This window comes from Ictidomys tridecemlineatus, chromosome 5 (genome assembly GCF_052094955.1).
Source record: "Ictidomys tridecemlineatus isolate mIctTri1 chromosome 5, mIctTri1.hap1, whole genome shotgun sequence".
NCBI classification, from domain to species: Eukaryota; Metazoa; Chordata; class Mammalia; order Rodentia; family Sciuridae; genus Ictidomys; species Ictidomys tridecemlineatus.
In genome coordinates, this window is record NC_135481.1 from 8634992 (window position 1) to 8651225 (window position 16234).

Genomic DNA, 16234 nt, shown 5'->3' on the forward strand with positions numbered 1-16234 from the left:
CTCCCATATGAACCGCCTTTTTCTGTTTTCACATGAAGGTTCCATATGGGCTTGGACTTTCCGTGTGCCTTACAAATGACTGATTACATTGTGTAGGAGGTTTTTTTGTTGTGTTTTTATTGCTCTATTGCCCAGGCTGATCTCAAATTCCTGAGCTCAAGGATCCTCCTGCTTCAGCCTCTTGAGTTCTGAGACTACAGATGCATGTCACTGTACCAAGCTACATTGTTTTAAAGTACTCTTCTTTTTTATAGCTGGGAAAGGGTACCATCATTGATTTTTACTATATTATTACTTTAAAAGAGCTGATTTTTTTCATCTATTCTGTTGGCATTTTTTTTTCCTTGCATTACTGGGATTGAGCCCAGGGGTATTCTACCTCTGAGCTACATCCCCAGCCCTTTTCATTTTTTTATTTTAAGACAGGGTCTGATTTAGTTGCCCATACTTGCCTTGAACTTGTGATCCTCCTGCCTCAACCTCTGGAGTAGCTGAAATTACAGGCATACGCTATCATACCTAGCTAACTTTGGCATTCTTTTTTTTTAATATTTTTTAATTGTTAATAGACCTTTATTTTATTCCTTTATTTATATGACATGCCGAGAATCAAACCCAGTGCCTCATACATGCTAGGCAAATGTTCTACCACTGAGCCATAACCCCAGCTCTGACTTTTGGCATTCTTAAAGGTTATAATGAGTTTTTAAAAACTTTAAAATTGTAGCAGCTTTAGTTATCTATTTATGCATGTGCATATGTATGTGTGTGTAGTATTGGGGATTGAGCCCAAGACCTTGGTCATGTTGAGCACATGCTTTACAAATGAACTACATGTCCAGCCCTCTTAGCTTTAATGCTACCAGGTTTATTTTAAATAAATATAAATAATACCAAAAGATATTTTCCAAATTGGGAATTATTGAACCACATTTATATATTTGGAGGAGTACAATATTATAATTAATTAATACTTAGATTTTTTTGTCCCTTTTTGTTTATCTTTCTTTTCTTGAAATAAAAATGAACCAGGATTGTGGCTCATTGGTAGATCGCTTGCCTAGCAAGTCTGAGGCACTGGGTTTAATCCCCAGCACCACATAAAAACAAATAAAATAAAAGTATAGCAGTGGGTTGGGGTTGTGGCTCAGTGGTAGAGCACTTGCCTTGCACACATGAGGCACTGGGTTTGATCCTCAGCGCCACATAAAAATAAATAAATAAAGATATTATGTCCATCTACAACTTAAAAAATAAAAATAAATAAATAAATTAAAATATTGCAGCTAAATTATATATAAAATCTTGTATCCATAAAACATTATTAACTGATAGGTCCTGTGTATGTTAAATTATGAAGCAAAAAACTGGATGTACCTTAATTCTCCTTTAAAAGGCCAAGTAAAAATGCCCAAGGTAAAACATCAGTAATACTGCAATCCCTTTTTTTTTCTTTTTCAAAGGTGATTTAGTCTCTGAATTAACTAAAAATTCAATATATAAAGACCTCTGGCTTCATAAAATATACATCTTAAGGACCAAATCATCAAGTTAAAAAACAGTCTTCATTTTAGGGTATATTATACATATTGAAATTTTTCAAGACCTAGATATTAATTAAAAAATCTAATGCTCTTTGCAGTGGAAAAGAAACTTTTTGAATAGTATCAGTGGAAAACAACTGCATGAATTATTATTAATCCCTGTGTACAGCTTGTCTCTCCTTTTGCCCTTTGCATATGACAGCATTTTATTCTGGTCTGTGACATTGTTTGTCTCTCTGGCACAGTGCTGTATATGCTACTGTGCATATGTATTTAGAATATTCCCCTGTAGCTGGGTACTGCGGTACATAGCTATAATCCCAGTAACTTGGAAGAACTAAGGCAGGAGAATGCAAATTCTGGGCTAGCCTGGGAAATTTAGTGAGACCTTGTCTTAAAATTAAAGAATTTTTTAAAAAGCTAGGAATGTAGTTCATTGATAAAGCACCTTGGATTCAATCCCCAGTACTGAAGGGGAACAGGAATATTCTCTTGTCAGAACTCGGGACTTGTTAAGTATATATGAAGGCCCAAACTAGCAAGATCATGGCACCCATTATTCTCATCTTTTGGAATTAGAACAAAAATAGGCCTTTATTGTGATGTTTGTATTGTGGTGCCTCAAAAGGTCTGCAAGTGACCCATCTGGAATCCCTTCTTATTTAATCAACATTACAGTCATTTGTCCTGAGACACATCTGGAAAGCTTTAAATACCCAGGGCCTTATTCACAGAAAACTGCAACTCTTGTCCTATTTTCTTTGTTTGTGTTTGTTGTTATTGTTATTGTTATTATTGGTGATCATTGTTGTTTGGTCTTTGGGTTTTTTTTTTGGTTTTTTTTTTTTTTTTGGTTTTTTTTCTTTTCTTTGTTTTATAGCAAAGAAGTAAACGAGGAGGTTGGTCCAAAGGGAGAAAGAGGAAGAAACCTCTTCGAGACAGCAATGCACCCAAATCCCCCCTTACAGGATATGTTCGGTTCATGAATGAGCGTCGAGAACAGCTTCGAGCAAAGAGACCAGAGGTCCCATTTCCAGAAATCACAAGGATGTTAGGGAATGAATGGAGTAAACTCCCTCCTGAGGAAAAACAGGTAATTGTTCTTACTCCTGATCCTTTGCTTGCACTTGATTATATCCCAAAAATAACTTCTGTCAGAAGAACAAAGAGGATTAGACAGTTGATTTTTCAGTGTTGTCACAGCACCTAGGAGACCACAATAACAGGGTCCTTTATAACTCTTTTCTCTAGCACAGTGATTTTTAAACTACAACAAGGATTGTTACAGGGATATGAGCAGAAAGAACTCTAGGACTCCCATTAACCAAAGTAGTTCCACTTATATTTGATTTATTTGCTGAGAGTTCATATAAGATTATTTTGAAAAGAGATTCAATATTGAGAAATTAGGAAATCTATCAATGTAATTTATTTGACTGAGTTAAATGAAAAGTTATGAATTAAATGAGAAAAAAATCATTTTATAAAATTATGCAATTCACATAAGAATTTTGTTTAGGAAAAAGATTTTACTGCTTAAGTAAATTTAACCAGTATTCCAGCAAATGTAACCTACTATGGAAAATAAAGCAAGAGCTACTTGAATTCTCTCTTCTCTAAGACAGAAACTAATCATTGCCAAAATGAAACAAATCCATTTGTTAAAGAGATTGGAGGGGAATTAAGGACAAGATAGCCATGAGCTGGGTGAAGTGTCACTAAAGCAGAGTAATGATAGTGATTGTAGAATTGACTTTGGGTTAAAAGTTCCCACCCTTCTCAGAATCTGAAAGATCTATATTTCTTTTATGTCTTAAACTCTTTTATGACTTGCACTCTTTAAAATGAATTTCATATAGATTAAAACCAAATTAAAAAATTAATTGAATTTAGAAATTTTCTGAAATCAGATTAAGTTGCAACTTGAAGCTCTGTATTTATAATAGAAAGCAGTTTATATCAACCATTGATTTGGCTTTACAAAACAATGGGACCATGGGCTGAATATGCTTGGTTGTTTTCTTCTTTTTTCTTTTTCTTTATTTCAAAATTAATGCATGCTCATTGTTTAAAATTTTTTTCAGATAATACAGAAGCATTTAAACAAAAAGCCAATGTAAGAGTTATCTCTGGGGATAACCTACTTGGGTAGGACAAGGGTTTTGTGTTTGTTTAGTTTCGTTTTATTGACTTTTTTATTTGAAAATAATTTCAAGTGCACAGAAAGTTATAAGCATAAAAACAGTACAGATCACATCCAAATACCCTTCATGGAGCTTCACCTATTAGTAACACAGTTTATCCTACTTCTTCATTTGCATACAGACTCATGCTTGCACATATCCACTCTCTCTTTCTCTTGCACATGTGCACATCCACATATATACACAATTTTTTTCTGAATTATTTGAAGGTAAGCTACATACATTGTGTCCCTCTGTCCCTGATTAGCTCAGTGTGTATTTCCTAAGGATAGAGACAGTCTCTTACATAACTATAGTATACTTACCAACTTCATAATTTTATAGTAATACAGCACTTAATCTACATCCATATGTTGAGGTAACATTGTTCCTTTATAAGTTTTCTCTCCAGTACAGGTTCTTGTCTAAGGTTCAGTTTTGTCTTTAACCAGATCTCTTTAGCTTCCGTTAAAAGGAGTTATTTCCACAAACTTGCTTTGTCTTTTATAAATTTGATATTTTTTAAGAATATAATCCTTCTGTCTTCCCACACCACCAGCTCCTTCTGTTTTGTTGTTTTTACTTTAAACAGAACATTCTTCATTTTGTGTTTGTCTGATGTTTCTGTGTGGTTAAATTGTAGCTGTGCCTTCTTGGTCAGCATACTGCATAGGTAGTGTTGTACCCTTGGGTAGAAGATAGAAGCACACAGTATCCTTTTGTTCCTCATTAGTAATATTAATTTTGTTTACCTGAGAAATTTTAAAATTCTCTCTTATGATTAAATAAGTAGTCTACAAGAGACATTTTTTTCTTTAAATATTTTTTATTTGTAGTCGGACACAATAACTTTATTTGATTTATCTACGTTATGTGATGCTGAGGATCAAACCCAGCACCTTGTACATGCTGGGCAACCGCTCTACCACTGAGCCACAACCAGGAGACATTTAAGAACATGTAAACTAAAAAAAAAAAAGAACATGTAAACTGCCTCTACCACATCATAATTTCCCCTGGATCTAGCATCCATTGATGGTTTTTGCCTAATCTATTCTTTATCATTATAGTTGCAAAATGATAATTTTTTAGCTCTAGCACTCCCCCATATTTAGGAGTTGGATTTCAGTTTTCTAATCTAAGCAAGAGCCCTCCTCCTCCCCCCCTCCTTTTTTTTTTTTTTTTTTTTGTTATCTGGTTATTATTGGTATGATAATACGTAAGTTGTATTATATCTTTTTTTAGATATTTATTCTTAGTTCTTAGTTGTAATTGGACACAATACCTTTATTTTATTTATTTATATGTGGTGATGAGGTACGAACCCAGGGCCTCACACGTGCTAGGCGAGTGCTCTACCGCTGAGACACAACTCCAGCCCATGTGTTATATCTTTTATTAATGCTATAATAATTTCTTTTCTTCTAATGGTTTATAACTTTTTACTGTACTTAATTATTTTTGTTTTTAAATTGTCCTAGATTTGGCCAGTTGAATATCTTCTTCATCTAACGCTTAGGTGGAATAAAGTTTGGGGTTTTGTTTTTGTTTTTGTTTTTGTTTTGGTGCTCAACCACTGAGCCTCATCCCCAGACCTTTTTTATATTTTATTTAGAGACAGGGTCTTGCTGAATTGCTAGGGCCTCACTAAATTGCCAAGGTTGGCTTTGAACTCATGATCCTCCTATCTCAGCCTCCCAAGCCATTTGGATTACAGGTATACGCCACTGCGCCCAGCTTGTGTGGGTTTTTAGTGGGGGAAGTTTGGGGGGAGTTTGATAGTGGGTTTGAGCTCAGGAGTGCTTGACCACTGAGTCACATCCCCAGCCCTTTTTATTTTTATTTTAAAACAAGGTCTCACTAAGTTGCTGAGGTTGGCTTCTCACTCACGATCCTCCTGCCTCAGCCTCCATAGTTGCTGGGATGACAGAATTGTGTCACTGTGCCCAGCCTGTGTAACAAGGTTTTTAACATAATTTCTCTCATTCTGGTTTGAGTTCACTTAGAAGCAATATCTTTATACTTTCTTATACCTATTTTGATGAATGAAGAGGACAAAGGCATTAAAAATAGTCCTAGTAAGTCAATGAACTTTGTTTAAATAATTAATAGCATAAAACAATCAAAGCATGTAGATGCAGGCTCTTTCAAAGTAGTCCATTTTTAGGCACATAGGATGAGGTCATTCTTTTTATGTTCTTTGTTTCTGGCTTTAGTGCTCTACTCTTGTAGCTCTTAAAAAGCCAATTGATGTATGAGGTCATTCCCTCAAAATGAGTTGGGGATAGAGAAACAAAGTAATACTCCTTTCCCTCCCCTGGGAAGGCTAAGTGTGCCTATGTGGATTCTAGAGGCCATGTGGAGTTCTTTCTGTGAGGTTAGAGGAATAACTGTAATCATTGGTGAATTTTTTATGAGTGTGATCTCAATAGAATTTATCTTCGTTAAACTAGAAAAGGTAATAAATGTTCTAGAAAGTGAGAATCACTCATTTCTTTATATAATTGAGATTGTATTCTATTTCTTGATTCTCCCTTAAACCATCTTTTCTGAATACTCTTTTCTATATTATAATTGTCCTGTTTTCTTCAAAGTTATTGTTGATATTTTACCTAAATAATCTCTCAGTTTCTTAAATTTAACTCCACATTTCTTTCCTAGCGCTACCTTGATGAAGCAGACAGAGATAAGGAGCGTTACATGAAGGAACTGGAGCAATATCAGAAGACAGAAGCCTACAAAGTCTTTAGTAGAAAAACTCAGGACCGTCAGAAAGGCAAATCTCACAGGCAAGGTATCAGTACCAGAACCAAGTTCATTTGCAGTTGGTCATGCATGGCATAATGTCATAAAAAACAAATGTTAAGAGTGACAAATAGGGCTGGGGTTGTGACTCAGCGGTAGAGCGCTCGTCTAACACGTGCAAGGGCTTGGGTTCAATCCTCAGCACCACATAAATATATATAAATAAATAAAGGTATTGTGTCCAACTACTTCTAAAAAATAAATATTTTTTAAAAGTGACAAATATAAAGGACATTTCTATTATTTCTTTTTTATCCTATATTAACTAACAAGTATTATCTTTGAATTTTATTAAAATCATTTTGCTCTCATTTAGAAATTTCTATCAAATTTCCATATCTGGCATCAACAATTTGGCTTGTGCACCAAGTCCAATATTAATGCCTGCCCTTCTTTTCCTAATTCTCATTTTAGGTATTTTTCTGTCTCTAAATAAGTCTGTCTACTAAACTATATAGCTGACTTGCTCTGACACTTCTAAGCCTTTCAAGTGCCATCTCTTCCAGCCCTCAGTGATCCTATCCATTTATTCATTCATTCGTTTTTTTCATGTCTGTATGCATGCATTCAGAAAATATTTATTGAAGCCATGTGTGGTGGTATACTCCTGTAATCCCAGTAACTTGGGAGGCTGAGACAATAGGATCTCAAGTTTGAGTCCAGCCTCAGCAACTTAGTGAGACTCTGTCTCAAGATGAAATGGAAAAAGTGCTGTGGATATAGCTCAGTGGTAGAGCACCTCTGGGTTCAATCCCTAGTATTGGAAAAAAAAAAAAATTGTTAAGCACCTTCTGTTAAACACTAGGCTCTCTTCTAGCTGTTAATAATGAAGTAGTTAATAAAATGGACAAAATCCCTGATTTCATGGTTATTTATTCTCTGTTAAAATTGTTCATCACACCCTTATAAGTATTGCTTCAAGTTCCCCTTCTTCAGGAAACGCTGCCAAAGAAGCACCACCCACAACTAGTCTGTCATGCCTCAGTCATTGCATCTTCTCCATGTTCAGGCATTTTGCTTGCCAAAACCATAGTGTTATACAAACAGCCTTTGGTATGTGTTTCCTGCCTACCCTCCCACCTTATTCTCTTCAAGCATAAGAACTGTATCTGTTGTTCTCTTATGCCTGTGTGCTCTGTAAGTATTGGGTTCTCTTTAATCTTTGTTGACTAACTTATTAATAAAGCCACGAGGGAAAATATTGTATGTTGTGAGAGTACATATACAGATAGGTTTTTGTAGTTTGGAACAGTTATATGCCTGGGTTTTGTTACTATTTTCGTTTTTTGACTTAATGTTTTCCTTTTCTTTCATATTTTTAGATGCAGCCCGACAGGCCACTCATGATCATGAGGTAAATAGCCTTCTGTCTATATATCATGCATATATTTATAATAATGTTGTTCTTTGAAATGCTTTTTGGATTTTTTTTTTTTTTAATCAATAGCAGGGTGTTTCCTATCCCAGGATTCATTTGGGTTAGTTGCTTTAGCGCAGAGGTTCTTAACATATGGCAGACAATTAGGTTTTGAGTCTGCTTTTGAACTACACCCACTAGTCCCAATTCATTCCTGTGGTCTGAGAATTTTATTGACTTTAAATGCCAAAGATGGCTGTAATTCAGAGTGAGATATAGAAATGAGTACCAGATGAAGGGTCTGAACTGATCATAGTTTATCATCACAAAATATCATAATCTCATTCTCAGGATGTTGTTTAGGTAATCCAGCATTTGGTTAAGATGAACTTTTTTTTTTTTTTTTTTTGGTACAAACAATTGAACCCGGGGTGCTCAACCACTGAGCCATATCCCCAGCCCTTTTTTATATTTTATTTCGACATAGGGTCTCTGAGTTGCTTAGGGCCACACGAAATTGCTGAGGATGGCTTTGAATTCACAATCCTCCTGCCTCAGCCTCCTGAGACACTGGAATTACAGGCATGTGCCACCATGCCCAGCCGAGATGAACTATTTAACTACAATGTCGATGGAACACAACTGACAGTAGCTCAATTCCTATACTTTCTTTCCTGTTGCCTCATCTCATTCATACTGTTTTTATGAAAGGTCTCTTTCTTTTCATTCTATTCAACCTCATCCATAGAATTCAGGCCTATGTTCCTCTGAATGTACAAGATTTAAGCCTGTGTGTGATGACCATGCTGTGTATATGCTTTAAATATATATGGCTATAACAAAATAAAATCCATGGTAATTTCATGCTTTAAAATGTTCAGTGACTCCTTGTTGCTTTCCAGATCACATTCGTACTCCACATTCAGGGTTTTCTGTAATTAAGTTCCAACTTCTAAATACCTAATCTCCATTTCCTACTCACTGCCTTCTAGGTGCCCTGCCCTGCTCTGCCTGAGGCCTGTGCTCTTCTTATTTCATTGATGAGAATACTTTCCCTCCCTCACACAGTTCTTCACCTCCCCACTCGCCCCCTCTTTTCCATGAGACAGGCTTCTAGTCATCTTTCAAACCCCTAGTTTGCTTCCATTTCCTCCCACTTCCTTTAACCCCCACTGCTCTCAGTATGTCTCTTATGCTCTGGCTGCTCTGACCCTGTGTTGAGGCTCTTACTTCTGTTATTCACTCAGGATTAGGATCTCTCTGAGGGTAGAATTCTCTGAGGTCTAGTTTCTGTCTTTTTATCCAGCTCTGTACCACATAACATGAAGCCCTGGCATGGAGCCTGTCCAAAAATACTTACTGATTTTTACATAAGAACTTAAAGTTTACTTGAAATAACAATGGGAATTTGAAAAAGAGTTTTCTTGTACTCTTTTATAGTTTTTTGTTTGTTTATTTGTTTGTTTTGTTTTGTTTTGTTTTGTTTTTTGGGTACTGGGAATTGAACCCAAAGGCACTTTATCACTGAGCCACATCCTCAGCCTTTTTTATTTTTATTTTGAGTCATGGTCTCACTAAGTTTTAGGGCTTCACTAAATTGCTGAGCCTGGCCTTGAACTTGTAATCCTACTGCATCAGCCTCCTTAGTTACTGGGATTACAGCTGTGTGTCTCTACATCCTGCTTATATACTCTTTTACAGATATTTTGATGTTTACTAAATTAAGAAAATTATTTCTTCAAATTAAAAACTTATTTATCTTGGGACTGGGGTTGTGGCTCAGTGGTAGAGCATTTGCCTAGCATGTGTGAGGCACTCAGTTCAATTCTCAGCACCACATATAAGTAAATAAATAAAATAAGGGTCCATCAAAAACTAAAAAATACATATTAAAAAAACTTATTTATCTTGAGGTTGTAGTTCTTGTACCTGATTTGATCTTGGTAACCTTCAAAACATGCAGAAAATATTCAGATTCACAAAACAAATAGAAGTATTACTATTCATGAATTATAAAGTAGGAAACATAATAAATATTAGCATTTTACTCTTCACATAAATCCTACTTGAATAGTTATATATAAGATCTCTGTGCTCTAATTTACGTAAAGTGTTATGAATATTTTTGCTTGAAAAAGTTTGTATGTATACTTTGTATTTTAACTGATGATAAGAAAAATTTTGCAACATTATTCAATTATCAGCACTTGTATAATTAGTATTTATTTCTCTCTTCCTTCATTTGTATGTCCACTCACCAGTGTCATGAATATCCTTTCTCCTTTTTTCCCTTACTATGTTGCATCTCTGTCCTTAATGGTTACAAAAGAGAATTTGGACAGTAATGTGAAACAATAGGTCTCACATTTTCTAATCAGTCACTAACTCATTCCATCAGCCTGGGGTTTTCCTGGCCAAATTGTATGTGCCATTTAGGCACAGTCAAAAAGATGTAGTAAATTCAATCCATTGGAGAAGCTGCTACTGATGATTTGAGAAGTAAAGTTTTTTATTAAAATACATTGTATGATACGAATGTTTCTGATTTCTATGATTTATGTGATTTTTTTTTCCTATTTGAGGATCAGATACTTAAAGTTTAAAAAGAAAGAAAAGGTAGGTAGGGGGAAAACCAGCAGTAGGTTATATATGCCTGTCTATTGCTGTGCCCATATCAGGATAATGGTCTCAGCCAGGCAAGGTGGCGCATGCTCATAATCCCAGCTGCTAGAGAGGCTGAGGCAGGAGTATCACAGTTCAAGGCCAGCCTGGGCAACTTAAAAGAGATCCTGTCTCAAACTAAAAATAAAAGCTATAGGGATATAGATCAGTATTAGAACAGTTGCCTAGTGTCTGTAAGGCCATGAATTTAATTCTCATTACCAGAAAAAGGGATAAGCATCTCATAGGTTTTTGACCCAATTAATGTTCCCCACTTTATCAGTTTAATTTTTCAATTGAATAATATATTTGTTAAATCGGGTAATTTTTGATTGATTTGAATGTAAAAGAACTGGTTTGAATTTTTTAAAACTGTTTTAAACATAAATGTCCTTTGTGTTTAAAAGTTTTTAAAAACAATTTTTAAAAATTACTTGTAGGATGCTACTTACAAGTCACTTGTGTGTATGTATGTGTGTGTGTCTGTGTGTGTGTGTGTGTATTGAACTCAGAGCCTTATACATGCAAGGCAAGTGTTCTACCACTGCACTCCACCCCTAGCTCCTTTCTCATTTTATTTTAGTACAGAATTTGGCTAAGTTGCCTAGGCTAGCCTTGAACTTGCAGTCTTCCTACCTCAGTCTCCCAAGTAACTGGGATTAGAGGTGTATGCCACCACACCCAGCTTCTTCCATATTACTTCTTAGTGTGGCAGAAGTTTAGAAAAATGAGAAAGCACTATGGATAAAAAGCAGCCACGAAGGTCCCATTGAAAAGAAAAATGGAATTAGTCTTAAAGGTAACCACAGTTTGGGGGATGGGAGATGTTTTGAGCAGAGTTATAAGTTCATAAAAGAGAAAATGTCTTGTAAAGTGCCTACAACATAGATTCTGTATACATACACATTTACCTTATCTTATGAGGAGCAAAATGAGAAATAGAATAGTCTTCAGGCTCATCTTGGAATGGTAAGACCTCAGAGATCTTCTCAACTGACCAGTACATTTAGCTGTGAGAGAAGTGGCTTGCCTAAGATAGGAAAGAACTTACGAAGAATGACTTACTGAACTAAACTAGAGGCAGAGGTATGGCTGAAATCCAGGCCTTCTATGTAACAGTCTATCACTCTTGGTAGCACATGCCATGCTACACAGAAAAATACGGTATTGAAAGTAAAAATGGGCCTGGTTGCCTGAGGTGTTGGCAAAATTTGTTGCTAGTGAAGACAAATTATTTGGTTTATGTATAATAAAGAAACTTATTGTCTGTCTTTTTTTCTTTTTTCTTTTCATTACTAAGGATTGAACCCAGGCCTAGCACATGCTAGGCAAGTGCTTTACCACTGAGCCACATCCCCAGCCCTTTTTATTTTATTTTGAGACAGGGCTCACTCACCAGGCTAGCCTTGAACTTGTGCTCCTCCTGCCTCTGCATCCTGAGCAGAGGTACCACTGAGCAAACATGTACCACTGTGCCTGGCCAACCTTTTTGTATTTCTAAACAGAACTTGCATCTTCAGATGTTGTTACCTAGCCAGGTACTAGTGAAAGCATATAAGAACTAAAGTCAGAATGATCTGAAAGCCATTCTGCATAGCAGTGGGGCACTTCAGCCTGGTACACAATATTAAAAGTGTTTCCAAAGTAAAGGGCACTTGAGAGAAGCATATCAGACTCTGAAATTCTGGCCCTGAGCCTAGATTACAGCAAAATAGGTTCAGTTCAAAAGGGCCTCTGTTCTCTTACCCTCCACTCAATATATAGAATGAAAACTGAATTGAAGATATTCATGCTTCTGTCAAGTCAAAAGTCAACCCACTAGACCCAGGAGTTAACTAGCATTACCCTCAAGAATGTGTCTGCATCTCATGTGAAGACTAAGATAGAAACAATAATTTTGTTTCTCCTTTAATTTATGAGAAATGACAAAATGACACTCAGCCTGAACAAATTAGACCCTTTCAATGAGGAGGTAATCAAATCCTTATGATTTTAATCCCTCGAGCGATCCTTGGAGCTGCTTAAGTATATCCAAGCCCCCAGGAGGATCCTCTCCATGCCGAGTAATGCACTCAGTAATGGAAGAGTGCTGATGGTTTTTATTACCACTCTTCCGTTAAGTAGAATTTCTCTGTTGCATTCAGACACTGAACAGTTTCATTTAATTGCTTTAATGTTTCTGATTTTGCACTCTAAGAATCTGTACCAAGGGGCAGTGTGTTAATGCACCTATGTGGTGCTGTCCTTTGCCCTTACATCATTAGCTTGGCTTGGATTGCTCTAGCAAAGAAAAGAACAGAACTTCCAGTCTGAGGGAGTTGAGACCTTGGAGAGGGATCTTTGTACTGTGAAAATGGGAGCCAGGCACCCACACTTACCCCTCTGACTGGCAATCACTGAAAAAACTGATCTCATATATGGATGTGCAGTTAAATAGGAGACTGAAAAGGTAGGATGATTAAAGTCATAACACTTATCCTGAGTCACTTGTGGACTTGTGCTTGATGTTACACTTGTGCATGTTGGGATTGTGTGTCCAAAATTTTCTGCTTTCCTGCAGCAACCCAGTAAGAGTTAAAGTGTTAAGTAATCCAGCAGAATGGAGAGAAAGCCACTGGGAAATGTGTCTAAGATCACTTCTGGAACCAGCCTTTCTTGTCCATACATTAGTTCTTTTTGAAATCCACTAGAAACTGGCTTGAGGTAGAGCTTTACAAGTTGAAACTTGGGGCTTTCAAGGATAATTTGTTATTTTTAAATTACTCTAGGAAACTTTGCTTTCTTTCATTAGAAAGAAAAAAGGGTAAAATTAAGTTCCCTGAAATGTTTCTCAAGTAAATACATAGTTTAGCATATTTCCATCTTAAATATCTACCTTGACCTCCTGCCACTGCCAGGCAGGCCATGCCTCTCGCCCCGCTTCCTAAGCAGATACCACTGTGAAACCAGAGCCTGGCTGTTGGGATTCCCTCAGAGGCTCCTAATTGCTTGGGCACAAAGTGTCTTGGAGTTCAAACACAAAAGCTAGTGGTAACAATAAGAGAAAAGATACATTCAGTCTCTAGCTTTAAACATGTTTATTTGGACCATTTCTAAGTATTGTTTACTGGTTTTCATGTTATAAAGTTTTGGAGTCTTCAGTTTCACTAATAATTTCATCAGTACTTGTTCCCTGCTGTTCCCTTTATCATTCTTACGTTGTACAAGATTTTGAACACTATGCCAAGACACTTAAGACTTATATTCATTATACTTTGAACTTTAAATTCTTTGCAGAAATATCATCCAAACCATCTTGAAATATTGACTTTATATTCTAAGTGTCATTGTTGAATATATTTTGTGTGGTTTTGTGAGACTTTTAATGGTTTATTGGTGAATTAATGTTAGACTTTGTTATTCTTTTGTATCCCACACAATTCTTAACTCTCATTTGTAGAGGCTGATTATTTCTGACTTCTTGGTTTTCTTCATTTGTTTTTCCTGTGTCTGAAGAAAGGCTACAAGAGCCTCAAAGATAGACTACCCCACTGGAAGTACATAGAAGTACCAGTGGAGTACCATTATTATTGCTTGTGGCTTGGAAGATCTCTGTTCAGAATTCTTGCTGTCCACTCTGAAAATTTGGATTGCACAGTCCTATCTCAGCATTTTAGATGCATAACCAAGAGACAGGACTGAAAAACACCTTTTCTCAATCCCTACCTCAGCCACTCTCACAACTATATACAGTTGACTATTCAAAACACAAATGGCTTCTAAATTCTCTTATTAGAGAAATACATGTAGTTCGTTTTAGGGTTTCTCATTGCATAGCACCTAAGAGAACTGAGTACTTAACCAGCTTGAGCTCTGTAAGTTTGATTCTAATGAAAAGGTGAATGCATTTCCCTTACAGGCTCATCTGGACTGATTCCCTTTCACCCTATTTCTTTAAGGAAGACATGATCATTGTGCCTCAGGCACTATTATTTAATTTAGCTTCTGTTTAATAATTAACTTTGTTCTTGATTCACAGAAAGAAACAGAGGTAAAGGAACGGTCTGTTTTTGACATTCCTATATTTACAGAGGAATTCCTGAACCACAGCAAAGGTGATTACTGCAGTGTTTTTTGTGTCCCTCGGGTTTGACAGGGGTTTTAGTTCTCAGGAGGAGTTCATTGCTCAAAATCAGTGATGGCGGTAGTTCTCCTTAGGACTAGTCTGGAAGAATAACTGTTCTTCTTTCTCCCCATAGTAGAGGTAGTTACTCAAAGACTAGTGAAAGAGAGCGGGGTCAGTGTTGTCAAAGCTTCTTTGGTCTCTGGATCCAAAGAAATTAATGTAAATCACTAATGCAGTTGCTTTTAGATGTGTAGCCTGCACCAGTGAAAGCTTAGTTGGGAATCCAAAGTATAAAGTAAGTGATTGCAAAGCTGATCCCATTGCAGTACAGATGGGTACCCACAGCTGTGCTTGGCCAATCTCCCAGGATCCCCCTGCGAAGCCCCTCCGGTTTCTCATTGCACAATTTTAAAAAGCCAAATCTACAAACAAACAAACAAAAAATTCAAGGAATTGCCACTGTTTGTTGCAGTCTTATATACAGAATGTACAGCTTTAAGAATTAAAATAGCTCTGTGGAACCAGGCGTTTCAGTGCTGAATTGCTATCTGGAGCGCTGTAATGAGAATAGGGAGATGAGATGGGGGTAGCTAATGAGAGACAGCTAAGCAGAACTTCTTTATAAAGAGTCATTGGGACTCCTCGGAGACTCCTTCTTGTGCTGCATGTGTTCTGGTGTGGGGGGTGTCCTCAGCTCGGGAGGCAGAGCTCCGCCAGCTTCGTAAATCCAACATGGAGTTTGAGGAGAGGAATGCAGCCCTGCAAAAACACGTGGAGAGCATGCGCACAGCGGTGGAGAAGCTGGAGGTGGATGTGATCCAGGAGAGGAGCCGCAACACAGTCCTGCAGCAGCACCTGGAGACCCTGCGGCAGGTGTTGACCAGCAGCTTTGCCAGCATGCCCTTACCTGGTAATTGCACCCTACCTGGTAATTGCACCCTACCTAGAGCCGGGTTGGGAGGTTGCTCTTTATGTTTGTATTTGTATGGGGAGATTGAAATCTCCCCCAAAGCGAAAATCAATAAAATATTTTCCCTCCTCAGGATTTTCTGTGAGTTATGTGATAGAATGTCAACATTGGCTAAAATCATCCAAAATTTCAGGTTCTCTGATCATTTAAATTTTTGTCCTTTTTTGTTTTGTTTTGTTTTGTTTTAATATAAACTATTTTCCTTTCTGTTAAACTTAAATTGATATTCAAAACATGGAAGCAGTAGTAAAGGTTGAAGAGAGCACTTTCTCTTAGGTATATTTGCTTGCCTTGTAGGGGTGTGTGTGTGTGTATAAAATGGGAAGGAAGAAGAAACAAGCACTGGTATTTTTTATATACTCTTTCATTTTGAGGAAAGTCACAACAGAAAGTTAATGGAGTCTCTTTTTGTTATATACAGCTGAGTACTCATACATACTGTAGTATATAGCCTGTCTGTTCATTTAGAGTATGTGGATTTACTTCATTTCTTTGAAGTCTACAAGTCTCACCTATAGAATTAAAATCTGCCTGTGGAGCAGACCACATTAGAGTCACAGTTTGTTTTTCTGTGGAGTCCCTTAAATGTTTTGTAGCTGAACTGAATTG

At 36.7% G+C, this 16234-nt stretch overlaps 1 protein-coding gene across 4 annotated transcripts in view; it reads left to right on the top strand.

Moving 5' to 3' along the window:
• Hmg20a (high mobility group 20A) overlaps window positions 1-16234 on the top strand; it is a 79371-nt gene that overhangs the window by 56983 nt on the left and 6154 nt on the right. For all 4 annotated transcript variants that reach the window (XM_078049238.1, XM_078049239.1, XM_013359700.4 and 1 more), the window contains 5 exons: window positions 2425-2637; window positions 6389-6521; window positions 7855-7886; window positions 14569-14644; window positions 15350-15565. In XM_078049238.1, coding sequence (XP_077905364.1) covers window positions 2425-2637; window positions 6389-6521; window positions 7855-7886; window positions 14569-14644; window positions 15350-15565 — 670 coding nt within the window. The remainder of the gene's footprint in view (window positions 1-2424; window positions 2638-6388; window positions 6522-7854; window positions 7887-14568; window positions 14645-15349; window positions 15566-16234) is intronic.